General features: G+C 43.1%; 1 protein-coding gene across 4 annotated transcripts in view; it reads right to left on the bottom strand.

Annotated features, from left to right (window-relative positions):
- The window catches only part of LOC140387934 (plexin-B2-like), a 311,161-nt gene that overhangs the window by 5,761 nt on the left and 288,511 nt on the right, over window positions 1-16,889 (bottom strand). For all 4 annotated transcript variants that reach the window (XM_072471277.1, XM_072471280.1, XM_072471279.1 and 1 more), the window contains 9 exons: window positions 15,930-16,159; window positions 12,518-12,696; window positions 10,998-11,064; window positions 10,756-10,902; window positions 9,016-9,172; window positions 8,380-8,480; window positions 4,227-4,311; window positions 3,019-3,170; window positions 203-363 (listed from right to left, as the gene is read on the bottom strand). In XM_072471277.1, coding sequence (XP_072327378.1) covers window positions 203-363; window positions 3,019-3,170; window positions 4,227-4,311; window positions 8,380-8,480; window positions 9,016-9,172; window positions 10,756-10,902; window positions 10,998-11,064; window positions 12,518-12,696; window positions 15,930-16,159 — 1,279 coding nt within the window. The remainder of the gene's footprint in view (window positions 1-202; window positions 364-3,018; window positions 3,171-4,226; window positions 4,312-8,379; window positions 8,481-9,015; window positions 9,173-10,755; window positions 10,903-10,997; window positions 11,065-12,517; window positions 12,697-15,929; window positions 16,160-16,889) is intronic.

The raw sequence follows: 16,889 nt of genomic DNA, 5'->3' as shown, positions 1-16,889 counted from the left end.
TGCTCGATTGTTCCGTGTTTACATCAATGGAATACAATTAAGGCAAATTCCAAAACAGGTGTGCAATCCTTTGCACCTAATTTTCCTTTGGATGTGTTCAACCTAGCCAGTGTTTACCCAAATGAGAAACAGGCTGTTCAAAGTACCAACAAAATAAGCACATGGTGTGGAGAACTCATCATCAGGATTTCAGTTTTCTTACCTGTTGGTTTTCCAGATGTGAATGGTTTCTTCATCATTTATTTCATTCTTACGTGCTTGTTCATCAAGGAAGTCAAAGTAATATTTCACAGCCGTTGGAACAATTTGATTTGTACCGAGAATATTTTGGAAGAAATTATCTACAAACTGTTGCAGTGTTCCCTGTTTTAGTCAAATAAATAGATGTTAAAATTTTCCTTGGTAACAGGAATTTTATGTAGTGGAAATAAACCACTTTGCGTATTCAATTCCTTTGCTGCTACTTGCAACAAACAAACAAGCAACATGGTTCACCACACTCTAATATTCTCTTCAAACTGCATTCAGTGCTCCTCAATGGCTCACTCAGTAGGTTACCCAGCCAAACCAGGAAAGCGTGATTCCTACTGCAGCCTTGTTAGTTGCCAGCAGTTTAGAATGAAGGGACAAACAGGCCAAGATTCCAGCTTCTCATGGCTACTCAATGAGTTCCCTTTGTTAGCATATATATTTATACTTTTTAAAGATTGGATTAGCTTGCTTGTAATGATTATTAGTCAGTTAACCTTCCAAGAATTGCCATTGAAGTTTATGTGGGAATAATAGTCACTTGGGGAGCATATGTAAAAAAACAAAATATTCAAAAACATATCCCATCAAGTTGTTAATCATTTTGGGGAGAGAGGAGAAATAGAATAGTGCTTTCTCAGGAGAGGTATGTTAGTAGTTGGAAGATTAGAACACTTGCAATTTCACCAATCGTTGTGACTAACTGTAATCTGAATAAATAGCAACACAAGGTAACCCAATTTTAATTTACATTTGAATTCAAACAATTTCTCATTATTTTTCTATAATACTTCAAATTTTATATTATTTATTGATAAATAGAAAAACAGAGTTTAGGAGTATAGGAGTTTCTCTAAAAAACACAGCTGTTGGGAGCAGCAAGCTTAAGGTACGACATTATTAGCACTGAAGGTAGGGTGCAGCTGCAGTGTGACACGTTTACTTAGCTAGTTTCCATTATAAATGTGAATACAGAAATATATAATCAATATAGAACTGTGACAATATATTATAAAGTACAACTTTCCACATACAGCATTTGAAAGATATGACAGATCATGAGCATCAGGCATCGGTAGTAGATTAGTAAATAGTGTAATGAAGCATTGGGTTCATTCTGGTGCAATTAGCAGCTTGAATGCATGCTAAATAAACTTTTATGACATTCAAGATTCTATGAAGCGCAACTTTGTGGCCCACCAAGATGAAAATTCAGATATCTCTGGTTTTAGGCACCATTTAAATCACTTCGGATAGTCTCCAAATTAACAACCTGGAGAGCCTAGTTTGCAGCACTGAAGAAAAGATTGATAGAAAAGCAAAGATTAAAACATTAAAAAAAATTTTTTTTTTTTTTTTACAATTAAAAAAGAGTAAGGGACAACTTAGCGTGGCCAATCCACCTACCAGGCACATCTTTTTGGGTTGTGGGGGTGAGATCCACACAAACACGGGGAGAATGTGCAAACTCCACACGGACATTGACCCGGGGCTGGGATCAAACCCGGGTCCTCGGCACCATGAGGCAGCAGTGCTAACCACTGCACCACCATGCCTCCCTGATAGACAAGCACAGTTAGTCAGATTTTGGTGTATAATTGTGAACCTCCTAACTAATCAGAAAAGAACAGGAACCGATTCGGGGGAACCATAGATTTGAGCCAAGGAAGTGGGATGGAAATTTTCGGAGATGGGAGGAGAAAGGAATTAGGACACTAAAAGATTTGATTCTTGAGGATCGGTTTGCAGGATTAAAGGAGCTGGGAGCGAAGTCTGGGCTGGACCAGGGGGAATAATTTAGATACATGCAGGTTCGAGACTTTGCCAGAAAGGAGATACAGAGCTTCTCGGTAGAGCTGGCTTCCACGTTGCTGGAGGAAGTGCTGACGACAGGGTGACTGGATAGTGTCGGCGGTTTAGGGGCTATTTTGGAAGTGGAGAAGGCACCGCTGGAAGGGATTAAGGCAAAGTGGGAGGAAGAAATAGGAGAGGGTATGGAGGAGGGGTTCTGGTGTGAGGTGCTCCGGAAGGTGAACAAGGTTGGGGTTGATACAGCTGAAGGTGGTATACAGAGCACATCATGTGTGTGAACGTTGCGGGGGGGGGGGGGGGGGGGGGGGGGGTCCAAAGCTGGAGAATTACTGGAAGAAGGTTTTTAGGGTAATCGCTAAGTGGTGCACGTGAAACTGGACCCGGGCTCTCGGGAGGCCATATTCGGGATATCGGACCAGCCACGGTTGGAAACGGGTGCGGAGGCAGATGTAACCTTCGCCTCGATCGCCCAAAGGCGGATCCTTTTGGGGTGGCGATCAGCCTCTCCATCCTGTGCCCTGGCGTGGCGGGGGGACCTGCTGGAATTCCTGACTCTTGAGAAGGTCAAATTTGAACTGAGGGGAAGGATGGAGGGGTTCTACAATTCATTGGCGTTATTCATTATGCACTTTCGAGAATTGGATCACATCGAACATTAGAGTGGGGGGGGGGACTATATGTATTAATGGTGACTATGGGTGATTCCGGATTCTTTTTTGTTATTTGTTTATGTTAACATGCGGGCCAATGTTTGGGAGTTTGGTGGGTGGATGGGATTGTTGTTATTGATATGGGATTGACATTGCATTTGTTACTGATTATTGTTGATTGTTGGTGTAAATTTGGGAGAAAATGTGAAAAAGGAGAATAAAAATATTTTAAAAAGAGAAAAGAACAGATATTTTAGATGAATTCTATTTTAAGTAAATAGCTAATAAAAGACACATAAAATCTCACCTTTACAGACAGTAGCCTTGTTAAATATATTTCTGTGATAGCTTTAGTTCTTTCTTTTTCTTTCATGCTGCCTCGTTTCGATTTACCTTCGTCTACTTCATCTGCTGGCCGGACTAAATGCCATCTTCTGTCTTCTTCTAATAATCCACTTTCTAGAATGATCACATCAAATGGAAAAAATCATACCACTGCACATTTACAAGCTCCCTGCTTTAACACCTTCACAAACAAAATACAGTGAGATACTCAATTAGGAAAATATATCTTTGGCATCAATGCAAAGCAGGCGATATTACACCACCAGCTAGTTTTAAAATGTGTTCAATTTTCTTTTATGTTGATGCCAGTGGAACAGGAAAATCAGGCGGCGCTGCTGATCGCCATATTTATCAATGTGGAAAGTTTGGAAAGGATAGAATGCAACACCCAGCCTCGGAGGATGTCATTTATGAATTTGGCCGTGGCAGGTTCTCTTTGTGGAAGGAGGAACTTTGGGAAGGATGGACATAGAAACAGTCAAGAATCTTAAAGAAAGGCAGTTTAGCATTTGGAATGATTGGAGAATACATCAAATGTCAATGTTGCACATCAGTGTCTTCACATTGGAATTTAACATTCTATACGCAGGGTCTGGCAATGAACAATGCCCATTTCAAAGCTGATTTCTCTTTCCAAGGTACTCAATGACAGTCAGGTTAGATTGAATTATTCCATTCTCATATCCTTAATCCTAGTTGGCACCAAGCGCAAAACTGTCCAAAATTCAATACCACGGTGACAGAAAAGCCACTTGGACAGCCATGTTGGAAATTTTAGTATATTAATTGCACTTGAGATTAATGCTCGAGGAACAAAATTAGGAGGTTTTTTCCCCCTAAATTCAGTCCATACTGCAAATAAGTTAGGGCTGTTTGGCATTGAGCATTAAAACAACAGTGTTCCATATCCAGCATTGGCAGCACAAATTACTCTTAGATGCACAACATAAAGAAAACAAAGTCAGCATGTTGTTGGACTTTGAATCTTTGGTAGGTGAATTCTGCACAAACCTTAACATTCTTCTTTAGAAAGCTTCACATCAAATTATAATTTCTAACTTGACTCCTGTTTCAGCCTGAGCGCCATATGTGGGAAACTATTTTCACCAGTTAGTTAACACAACATTCTACTTTCTATTTGATAATGCCAAGTGATAAGTTGCTACTGACTTTCTCCATGAATAATCTGCTGATGATCATCAGGTTGCTGCGCGTGCGAAGATCTTACTAAAATGAGGGTGGAGAAATCCCGTACCTGAAAGAACAATAGAAGAATTTTCAGTTCTGGCACAATTTTCTTTTTGTTTAGGTTGTCGCAATAAATAAGAAAAAGTAAATAATAAAAATAACAAATGGCCGAACAATTTAAGAAACCCAGGCAACTGTACAAGACGTCAACAGGTTGAAATGGGGGCAGGATCTGAGCAAAGGAAGACAGTTCAATAAAAGTCACAAATATTTTGCTTTAGGCCACAAGCCATGGGTTTACGCTCGTCCGGTTTTCTTTTGGTGGATCTAGGTGATGCTTTGTCTTGCCCTCTATCTCATGCTGCTTGCTTCCATTTTCTGCTGCTAAAACCCACACGAGACATCACGCCTGCTGATATATGGCTGTGATTATACACAACAACAGTTCAGCTGTGTCCAGGGCGGGAAGAAAAGAGGAATGTGGTGGGATTTGTAGGTAGTTTCGGCCAATACATTCACCACCTCCCAGAGGTGGAGTTAAGCGGTGCAGGTCGGTGCCCCGCGGGGCCCATACAGAGAGGAGCCGGTGGTGTGGGAGCACCAGTCGCCGCATGGGAGTTCGGAATTTGCTTCATCAGCAGGCAATACAGAACATCATTGGTCTCGGATTGGTGGACTCCCCTTTAGAGTGGGAAAACAGTTTGCCAGATGCCGAGAGGTGGTGGAGACTTCAGTTCAGGCAGATCTCCCGAATTGAGGTGTGAGGTTTTGAACTTTCATTGAGTGAAGTAGAAGCCGGGATTCTGAGATTCAGCTTGGTGGGCAGCCTGAGGCAAAAGTGAGGTCACTGACCTAACTTTCGGGTGGAAGCCTGCAAAACCTTCAGTGAGGCGAGGAGGCAGCCAATGGCCATTGAGGGGAGCACCGGTGTGACTCTCCCTCCTGGCCAGGGCTGAGGAGGCCAGGCGGGCATCAACCAAAGAACCGAGACCTGGCCAGATCAACTCAGCACCCAGCGGCAGCCAGCCAGGAGCACACGCAGCCATTGTGACTCGAGGCCCGGCCACCTACGTGAGAGCCATGAGGTGAGCAGTTGGGGGGTGGGATGGCCTGGCAAGCATCAGTGTCCTGGTTTTCTGGGAATAGCGGCCAGCGAGGCGACTTGACCAGAGCCAGCCACGGCTGAGTGCGAGGGGGCCGGACAGCAAGCAGGCCAGACAGCGGCAGCAGCAACCAGGAGCACAACGATGGTCGAGGCTCGAGGTTTAGCCGCCCGAGTGAAGGTGGTGAGCATTTGGGAGGTGCGATAGCCAGGCAGGTGCCAGAATCATGATTTAACTACCCTTGGCTTTATAGGTGGTTTAGTTATCCTGCGGGGAGCTGGAGGACCCAAATTTTGAAACCGGTCAGGAAATCCCATTCCTAATCCAGCATGTTGGCTGGCGTGACCAGTGATTGAATTGCTTTGAATTCACACTGGGATTACTGAGGCCACCGATTTTCAAACTGGCTCTCTAATCCATGCAGTTCAATGGGGGGGGGGGGGATTTAATCTGCTGGTTTCGCCCAGAGAGTCCACTGTTTGAAAAAGCAAGGGGAACTTTCACTTTTTGGGGCTTGCCCATGAATTCTGCTATTTGAAAGTCAAAGCCTGAATCTACTACCAGGCAGTCGACTGGAAATTCCAGTATCGTTTGTTTCTTCCCCAACAAATAATCCATCATCTTGGGAATCGACATGCAATTCCATTGGGCATTCCTCAAGTTTGCAGTTGGATCAGGATTCCCATGGTTTTGTTTCTGCTGTGAGCTCCATTACTTCAGCACTCACCAAATGACATTTAACTGGTGTGAACCCGGCTTGAGAGTCAATGACAAGCTGCTCCATCCATTTGTACATTTCAACTGGAAGGTTTGTTTCACAAGAGTTGAATTCTTGGGAATAATTTGGGTTTGAATGCGCACAGTCTCTGCATGGTGACACAGTAGGGGTTTATTTTTGTCATGCCGTTTTGTAACCTTATTGAATTTGTCGATGTTTCTGCTGTGCTTATTATGGAGGCCAGCTCTTCTTTTGCAGCTCTCCTGGAGCTCCTCATTTTTGCTGGGCTGTCTCTTGAAACCTGTACTTGGCATAGATTTACAGAGAGTGGTTTGCAACGCTGGTGCGTAACTATCAATATCTCTACTTGTTTTTGCAATGTTGAATTTATTGTCTTTTGGATGGATGGATGGATTCCCCCATCACTCTCAATACTGACCTTCAGAAGTCTCTTCTGGGCGAAGAATGGAATCCAGCCAGACAGTTGTTAGCAGACACTGACATTAGTCTTGGATTGGACACTCCACTTCATTGGAGTATTTGCTCCTGCACTGGACATTTCTGGCTCATTCTGTCCTGCATTGACCTGTCCTGCATTGACCTGTCCTGCATTGACCTGTCCTGCATTGACCTGTCCTGTGCTGCAGTCATATCATCGGCTGACGTATCCATCCCGTTGCTCGTCAGCTATTTCATGTTTGCTCGCCTCAAGGCGCACAGATCACAATATTTATCATCTCTACCGTCATGCTGACAACAGGGAGGCTTGGATTTCAATTTATCAATTAGCACAAGCTTGTTGTTGTTAAAAGGTTCAAGAGCACTACAGCAATTAAGCAGTCATTTTTGGATTTCTGTGCCTCGCATGTGAGCTGGAGGTGGGTGGGGTCAGGACGGCATTGATGTCATTGGGGTCGGGGCACCATGTCACCAGGGGGAAGGGCGTGATGGATGGGCCCCGCAAAGAGGGAGAGCGCGGGGCCCCCAAAAGTGTACGTCCGCCTCCGTCACCACCAGCAGCAGAGAGGGCTGAAAGTTACTCTTGTCCATTTCCAGAATCGTAGGCTTTAAATGATGTCACACTTGGCCAAACACTGCTGCACAGTGTCGGGGGTTAGTGTAGGGGTTAAAAAGCAGAAAATTAGTGGATTTGAAAAACACAAGTTTGGTTTCTCTGTTGATTTAACAGGAGAACTGTAGATTTTTGCCTCACGATTACATTCAGCTTACCATGCAAAGCAAATATAAATGAAAGCAGAATAACTAGCTCGGTCCTCCCACAACTTCAAGTAAATCAATCTCACCCAGCAAACTGGACGTTAATTTAATAAATTTAACCTGACTTACACCATTATTTGAAAATAGGTTTAAGAAAAGATTAACTGATGGCTAAACTACAAGTACAAAATGAGAGCAATTGCTGTGTGTTTCACAGAGGGTAAAAATAATTTAAATTAATATGTTTTTTATAATGTTAACATACATCCTACAAAGAAGTTTGTTAAACTTAAAACATGTCTTTTAGCGTGACTTAAATTTAACAGAGTACCATGGATTGATATTTACTTCCATTATCGACCATGAGTAAGGGTCTATAATACCGGACCTCAAGACTTTCCCAATTTGTTGAGCGTGGACTCCTGAGGATTCAAGGGAATGTTTCAAAAAGTAGTTCTTTAAAACTTTGCTTTGCAAAATACTTGACTGAAATGTTGCAAGCTGTCAGAGAATCCCTGCAGAATCCCTAGAGTGCAGGAGGAGGCCATTCAGCCCATTAAGTCTGCACCAAATCTCTGAAAAAGCACCCCACCTAGGCCTACTCGCCAGTCTTATCTCCATAAACCCACCTAATCTGCACATTTTTGGACTGTGGGAGGAAACAGGAGCACCCAGAGGTAACCCACGCTCATGGGGAGAAGGTGCAAACCCCACACAGACAATTTCCCCAAGGCCAGAATTAAACCCGGGTCCCTGGCGTGTTGAGGCAACAGTGCAAACCACTGTGCCCCGTGCCGCCTTCATGTCACTGGTGCCAAAACATTGAATGTGATAGAATGCTACATGAATATTGCATTTTTGATTCTCCACAAACAAAAACAATTCCTTCAAAGTTCAGTTAGCAAGATGCAAATTTAGCCACAGCAGATTTAACGGTCAAAGGCTAGGTAACAGATATATGACAGCTGGGTGAATTTTGTACATTTATTTATTTATACATTTGGAAAATAAAACTTAAATCTTTTTTTAATTCACATTCTGCAACACAGAAATTTTATCAATGGATTTTAGACAGAAAAGGCCACACACTACTCACATTATAGTGTTTTAACGTGTTTAAACGTCTCCACCTTCCTTCTCGTTCTGATGTGACATCCAGATCTGAAAGGATTTGACCAGTAGAACCTGGACGCCATTCTGTGGGCAGATGAGAAAATAATTGAATGCTTTCTCTTGCTTACAGATTAAACTGATCTCAATAAGCATTGTGGCCCCAAAATGAAACGGGAAGCAGGGTGGGAGAGAAGAGTTCAGTATTAGACAAATAACCTGCCAAGGCCACGATGTGAAGGGCCTACTGATCCTAACAACAGGATCATATTTAAATAAAATTATGCAGGTACCCCTTAACACCAGGCCAGAATCAAGACCTGAGCAGTAGGCAGGGGATGTGAATGAACAGTAACAACAGTTGTTGGTTAGGGGATGAGTAGGTATGGAGCAAGAATGTGGAAGTTTGGGGTGGGGGTGGGAGGGGGGTGAAGTGGGGAGCAGAAGGTTGTTGACAGAGATCAGGAAGAGATGAAGGTTGTAACAAGAAATCAGGAGTGTAGGAGAAAGCTTGCAGAAGCGATCAGGAGTGGGAGAATGATCTGGGCAGAGACCAGTCAGGGAGGGGGTGGGAGTGCCGCAGGGGAAGAATCATTAGTTAATGTGTTAAATTACCACTCACCAAGAACAACGCTATCTAGCTTAGGTCTTTGGGATAAAGGAATATTTCTGTACACTTGGTCAAGGATTTTCGCTTTCACTTGGGTTATACTGTCACAGCTCAGAACCTTTACTGGCATAAATTCTCCAGCATCCTCTTGTACAGTTACATTCAGAGTCTGGCAAGAAACAAGCAAAAGAATAAACAAACATTTCCACAAAACTGAATAACCTGCTTTCAGCACAGCTACCCTTTGTTATTCAACATTTGGTCTAGAAACTTTAGCATTCCGGTTCTCCAAAACAATTCTAAATATTGCAACAATTTGGGTACAAAGTTCAGGTTCCAATTTAGAACCAATCCAGAAATTAACTCCAAAGAACCAGGAAGATGCTCTCCCATTCATTCTGTGATTGGAATCAACACTTCGGGGCACACTTATTGTGGTGTTATGAATGGGAGGTTTTTAAACGATGGATATGTTTTAACTCTCTTAATTTAAGGTAAATTGGCATAATGGAAAAGGAATAAATGACCTCCTGCCAGTTCTGCCCATTGATAAGCTGATGTCACCTGATTACCATAGGGAGGGGGGCCCAGGTCAAGTACCACAGAGATCCACATAGCAAGTTAAGTACCTGACAACAAAGGATAGCGCAGCTGACCTTGCCATTGCTAGATTTACAGACTCTCAAGCAGACTGATCAAAAACACCCTAGACACAAAGTGTGTCCCCTGGACAGAAAGACAGTGAAAACAGCAGCTGCACTGAGCAAAGGGGAAAGGCTGTTTCTCTGTTCGGTAGTAGACAGAATACAGGTGAGGCAATGTTCTCCAGTTGAAGGGACGGAACCCATGGAAACCTAAGGACACTAGCAGATTTGTCCCAGTATGGAAAGGGGAAGGAGTCAAGGGAGTGAGCCGTGCTAATGGAGGTCAATTCGGGATTTCTCAGAAGACTGAGGAAGATGACCTTTGGCACTGGACATTATGCCTCCGTGAAATGGGCAGGTGAGCCCAATGGATGCTGGGTGTAACTTTGGACTGGTTCTTGTTCGGACAGATCCTTAGAGTCAATCACTGGAAATTCAAATTCCTTTTTAAAACCATCAGTATCTACAGGAATCATAACAATTGACTTTATGATTCTGCAAATGTTAAACTGGTTTTGGTCCTCCAGTAACTCTGCCTCTTTCTGAAACGATGGGTCTTCCCTCCCCCAATTTATTGTTGATTGGCTTGACCTTTCGCTTCACGTGCAGACATCAAAAAGAATGAACACTCTGGAAAATTTTGGTGTTTCTAAAACAAATTTTAAAATGATAATTGTACCTTCAAGATCCTATTAATTAAAGTCAGTTATTCCTTTCAATTCCAGATGTTGACAGGAGGGAACAATGCAGCATTCAAACTCCTAACCAACATCCATAGGTCAAAATTGTTTATTTCTTTAGTCAATATTCAGGGAAAAAAGTTTTACATTTATTTTTGCTTTTGTCAATGTTTGGTAAGTTAGTGCAGCTAGTGCCGAGCCATTCAGATCCGGAAGTTTCCAGAAAGATTTGATCTCTTGCCTGAACTGAGTTAGCCAATCTCAATTAGAGACTTAATTGGGAACTAAAGCTATCCATAACATTCGGTGCCAAAAATACACCCTGAATGTACTGGTCAGGAAAGGGAGAAAGAGCAAAGGCTCTTTATCTCTCCTTTACAAAACTGTGATATTCATTTGAATAAATCGGTTTGGGATTGCAGACTTACCAGTACGTGATATTCCACATCCTCTCCCAATAATCCAGTGTCATTTAGTGTGTACTTTGCCTTTTTTAGTTCTGCGTCAACTGGTCCTTTCTCTACCTGGTGCTTAAGGCCTTTGAATAGTCTGTACAGTGGTTCACCAGCAGAATCCTGAATTTTAGAAATGGAAATAAACCCTTCAGTGACTGATTGGGACAATATAAAAATGCAGTCAGAACACAGCGTACACAAATATTTGACGTTACCTTCAGAAACTGGTACAGGCAGATTGACATCCAATTGGAGAGCATTCGCTCGACAACAGTTTCACATCTAACAGAAAAAAAGTGACAAAGCTCACATTTATTACAGAACCAACTTCATAACCCTTTATATGCTCTATTATTCAATCTTGCATTCTTAATTCATCAAATGACTGTAGTTACAGTAATACAAATTCATATATATTCTAAAAAAAACAACTCTGCAAGGAAACTAGTCAGTTAAAAACATGGAAAGTCTGTAGATCAAGCCTGGAGTTAAACAGAAACTGCTGGCAAAGCACAGTGGAAGCTCCAGTCCTGTAAAAAGATTTTTAAAAGGCCAACCCCTCAACAGGTTGTGAAGCCCATACCTGCATTGTGATCTAGCTGTGGAGAACAAAGGGATTTGGGTAATGATCACTAAAAGCTGGTGTGGAGGTTAAAAAAAAGAAGCTAATGAGGTGTTTGCTTTTTCTTGAAGGGATTGGAAATGAAAAAGTGACGATGATGCTGTTCCTGTTGTGCAGAGTTTTAGTCAGCTACATCCTGGGGTACTGCAATTAGCACTGAACTTCAAATAGATACATTGAATTTGGAAGGATAAAGTGCAGATTCACCAAAATTATAGCATTGGTTTAAAGAATCGCAGAAAAATGCAGTACAGAAAAGGCCGTTCGGCCCATCGAGTCTGCACCGCCGCATGAAAGGCACCTGATCTGCCAATCCTAATCCCATTTGCCAGCACTTGGTCCATAGCCTCGAATGTTAAGATGTGCCAAGTGCTCATCAAGGTACTTTGTAAAGGATGTGAGGCAACCTGCCTCTACCACCCTCCCAGGCAGTGCGTTCCAGACCGTCGCCACCCTCTGGGTAAAAATGTTTCTCCTCAAATACCCCCTGAAGCTCCCTCCCCTCACTTTGAACTTGTGTCCCCTCATAACCGACCATTCAACTAAGGGGAACAGCAGTTTCCTATCCACCCTGTCCATGCCCCTCATAACCTTATACACCTCAATCAGGTCACCCCTCAGCCTTCTCTGCTCCAGCGAAAACAACCCAAGCCTATCCAACCTCTCTTCATAATTTAAATGTTCCATCCCAGGCAACATCCTGGTGAAACACCTCTGCATCCGCTCCAGTGCAATCACATCCTTCCTATAATGTGGCGACCAGAACTGCACACAGCACTCCAGCTGTGGCCTCACCAATGTTCTATATAACTCCAACATGACTTCCTTGCTTTTGGAACCTACGCCACGATTGATAAAGGCAAGTGTACCATATATGTCTCTTTCACCACCCTATTAACCTGCCCTTCTGCCTTCAGAGATTTATTTAAAAACATGCCAAGATCTCTTTGTTCCTCAGGACTTCCCAGTGTGCTGCCATTCATTGAATATTTCCTTGTCAAATTGCTCCTTCCAAAGTGTAACATTGAGGAAAGGTTGCTTAATTTTGGCAACTCAGTTAATATTTTCCAATATTAAACATGTTTTGCTTATTGAAGTGCAGGCCTTGAATACCTTCGGAGCATGAGCTTCGGGTTTTTAGCAACATATTGGTCCATGAGCTCGAGCAGCAATGTCCTCATGATGTCGGTGTAGTATTCCAACTTTCCATGCAGAGCAATAGTCAGCAAAGATGCAACGTAAACTTTCTCTCTTGCCGAGAAATCTTTCTGATTCTCGAGTGTGTGGATAAACTATTTTATAAAAAAAGGTGAAATTTGGGTTGCATTAGTAACACAATAAATGATGGTACAAATCCCGAGACTACATTCTGTTTGCTAACTGGGACAGGTTTCAAATCCTCTCTGAGGAAGAAGGACAAACCAGCTCATGATAGGAGAATGGAGATGCTATTTCATATCATTTAAGTGCACCTTGGGCCAGCAAGAGGCACTGATATTGTTTTAGTTAGGCAATTTCATACTCGTGAACCAGGGAGACAGTGTGGGTATGGAGGAGAAAATACAATTAAACATTGGACCTAAAACAACAGTAGGCGACAGCAATATTGCCCACTGGACTGCTTTACTGCACAACTGAAATTCCATTGGATCAATAAAACTGGAATAGAAGTAAAGCTCGCTAAAACATTTACCAACAATGCAAAGTGTGTTTGATGTATTAACTTTCTGTTCTTTGTTCAGTAAACATTGCATTTGCTGGGGCATTTATGACACATTGGTAAGTTTGCATGGTAGATATTTTACACAAACTATTTGCAGATTTTTAGAACTCCAGTTTCTGGGAAACCAATTTCTCCTCACTCTGTTTAATTTACTCCCTTTTCCGAAGATGGCGAGTTTGTATGTGTGAAGGAACACATGGACAACAGCTAGAAGGATGTAACTCAGACACAGGGAAATCCAGGGTGATTTTCACTTTCTTAAACCAGACCATTTGTTTCTTTTGTTACCCTCCTCAACTATAGGCTGGGGTGCTCCTGGTGCAAATGGATCAGCAACTCATTCGAGCCATCAGGGGAGTCAAGTTTATTAGGCGTGGAATGCACATGTTGGGGAATTAAGCATTTTTTCCAGTTTTATTGTGTAATCTCAACATGAAATGCCCAAAGATCACAGATAACACGAAGTAAAGTTTCATGAGTATGGAGTAAACTCTACCCCTCCCTGTAATGGGAATCTGTTCACTATTCACAACTGCCTATTTATATGGTGTCTCAGAGACCAATAATTATATGTTAAGTGGTGATAAATTAGGGCTAGGATTGTGCTGAGGCTCAAAACCACTAGGAGCTGGGTCGAGACTGTCCAATCTTAGTTCATGGAGGACTTAGTCATGATAGAAGAGAGATTTATATCCCAGTTATTGCTACTTTTCAAGATATGGTGGTAGATATGATATGGGCTGCTTGGTGTAATTGGGGGTGGTAGATGCCCCAATAATTGCTCAGTATTGAGCAGCCGAAGCTCCTGCTTGTTTCAGGCAGCAAGCCCTTTTTAATGCACAAACCAAGGTTCAGTGACATACCTTGGACTCCAATTGCAATTTTGAAAGACAACTGGGCAGCATAACAACTGAGGGACACCAAAAAGATGAGATATGAAATTCATAGTAATGCAAGAGCACAGAGATTGGAGTAGGAGTAGACCATCTGGCCCATCAAGCCTGCATCCAATACGATCAGGCTGATCTTGGGCTTCAATTCCCCTTCCCTGCCACTCCCTGCCCCCCTCAATTCCCAGAGATCAAAAATCTGTCCATCACAGCCTTAAATATATTCAACGATGGAGCATCCATTCTGCAGTAAAGAATTCAAGGATTCACAACCCTTTGCGTGAAAGTAATTCTCCTCATCTCTGTCCTAATTGATCATCCCCTTATCCTGAGACTGTGCCCTTGTGTTTTAGATTCCGCGACCAGCGAAAACAACCCCCATGTGTCTACACTGTCAGGCCCCTTCACAACCAGGATGGATATACAGAAGCAGGAATAGGCCCTCTGACCCTGCTCCACCATTCAATAAGATCATGGCTGATCGGGGCAGCACGTTGGCACAGTGGGTTAGCACTGCAGCCTCACGGCGCCGAGGTCCCAGGTTCGAGCCCGGCTCTGGGTCACTGTCCGTGTGGAGTTTGCACATTCTCCCCGTGTTTGCGTGGGTTTCGCCCCCACAACCCAAAGATGTGCAGGGTAGGTGGATTGGCCACGCTAAATTGTCCCTCGATTGGAAAAATGAATTGGGTAATCTAAATTTAAAAAAGAATCATGGCTGATCTGATTGTGGCCTCAATGCGACTTTCCTTCTCTTCCACCAACCCCCCCCCCCCCCCCACCCCACCTCTCCCCCCGCACCCTGCGATCCCCTTGTTAGACTACCTTTGCCTTAAAAATATCCAATGATCCTTCCTCTCCCACACTCCGGGGAAGGAGTGTTTCACAGGCTCACGCCCATGCAAGAGAAAAATAAGTCTCCTCATTTCCGTCTTAAATAGGAGGCCCCTTATTTTAAAATGATGTCCACGTAGTTCTGGTCTCTCCAAGAGGGGAAACATCCTCTCCATATCCTCAGGATCTTATAGGCTTCAGTAAGATTACCTCTCATTCATCTAAACTCCGGTGGATGCAGGCCAACCTGTCAAAACCTTTCCTCATGAGAAATAGGACTACTGCCACTCTGGATTGGCCTTTCTGCTGACCAGATTGTTCTCCACGTCTTCCAATTCTGCAACAGCCTAGAGACGGCAAGCTGCTGCAGTGAGTCCTTTTGGTGCCTGTCGCCCACTGATGGCAAGTTCATGAGACCCTGGCTGCCAGTTGAATTGGTCAAACAACTGAAAATTAAAGCCAATCCTGTTGTTTCCAATCAACCGTAGAAAGGAAACATGAATTCCCCTGGTCAGAGTATGTAACACAATGCAGTGAAAATCAACCAAGGACATTTTTAAAATAACATTAGAATCTTTATTATTGTCACAAGTAGGCTTACATTAACACTGCAATGAAGTTACTGTAAAAATTCCCTAGTTGCCACATTCCGGCGCCTGTTCGGGTACACCGAGAGAGTTCAAAATGTCCAATTCACCTAACTTCTGGGAGGAAACCGGAGCACCCGGAGGAAACCCGCGCAGACACGGGGAGAACGTGCAGACTCTGCACTGATAGTGACCCAAGCCAGGAATCGATCCCGGGTCCCTGGCGCTGTGAAGCAACGGTGCTAACCACTGTGCTACCGTGCCGCCTGTTCAAGGGTCATTTAGCTTGTAACTAACCCAGTAACTAAAAATAACTTTCCTTAAAAAGGTACAACTCCAACCTTGCACTAAATAGCACACTAGAAAGAGTGTTATGCATTTATGCTACAATCCTCTACAAGTAACGTATGACATCACATTCTGTTCTTACCCTCATTCTTTCCATTCCTTTCACCCCAAAAAATGAATTGACTTTTAGCTCAAATTAGACTTACGTCAATCAAGAAAGATTTGCTGTTCAATAAATTCGAAAACTGGTTAAGAGCTATCTCTACTGTCTGTCGTCGTGCCTCTGGAATGTCCAGTTTGCCGGTTATCATGACATCGTTTTCTCCATCCTTCGATGGCAGGAAAAAGACACGATCCGTGTAGGTTTTGTAATCCAGAAATGGGATGCCCACATCATTCAGATCATTGGAGTGGTCCTCCATTTCAGTCACCAGGTCTGAAAAAAAATGTTTTAAATTTTTAAAAACACAGAAATTTGCAGCAGATCCTCCAATTAATTTCAAATCAATGATTGAATATTGGTTTCCCCTCTGCTATTTTCTATTAACTTCACTTAAAAAAAGCAACACTCTGAAAGAGCCGTGTTGATGTATATTGTTAAAAACATATGCTCATGAGCAATGATACATGAAAAGAATAGGAAGTGTTAAAAACATTTCTCTGGTTTGTGTGCTTTCAACATGTTAAATGTTTGAAGGTATTTTCAACCCACCGAGTCTGCCACCTGCAATGATCTATTTGCAGCATCTATTTGGGGCACCGATTAGAGTGCCATGGACCGGCTAGATTTGATGTTATGGTCAACTTTTTCTATTCAGACTGATAATCATCTCGACCTGTTCAGAAATGGCATTTTGAAAACAGATTTGCATTTATATATCATGGCCACTGTATATCCAAATCACTTCACAGCAGGGACCTCGGTTTGACTCGAACTGTGGTGACTGTCTGCATGGAGTTTGCACGTTCTCCCCGTGTCTACGAAGGTTTCCTCCGGGTGCTCCGGTTTCCTCCCACAGTCCAAAGATGTGCAAGTTAGGTGGATTGGCCGTGCTAAATTGCCCCTTAGTGTCCAAAAATGTGTAGGTTAGGTGGAGGTATGGGGATAGGGCGTGAGTATAGGCCTAGGGTGCTCTTTTGGAGGGTCGGTGCAGACTCAATGGGCC

This window comes from Scyliorhinus torazame, chromosome 13 (assembly GCF_047496885.1).
Source record: "Scyliorhinus torazame isolate Kashiwa2021f chromosome 13, sScyTor2.1, whole genome shotgun sequence".
NCBI classification, from domain to species: domain Eukaryota; kingdom Metazoa; phylum Chordata; class Chondrichthyes; order Carcharhiniformes; family Scyliorhinidae; genus Scyliorhinus; species Scyliorhinus torazame.
The sequence above is the reverse complement of the archived record's forward strand: the minus strand, read 5'-3'. Positions and strand labels throughout refer to the sequence as shown.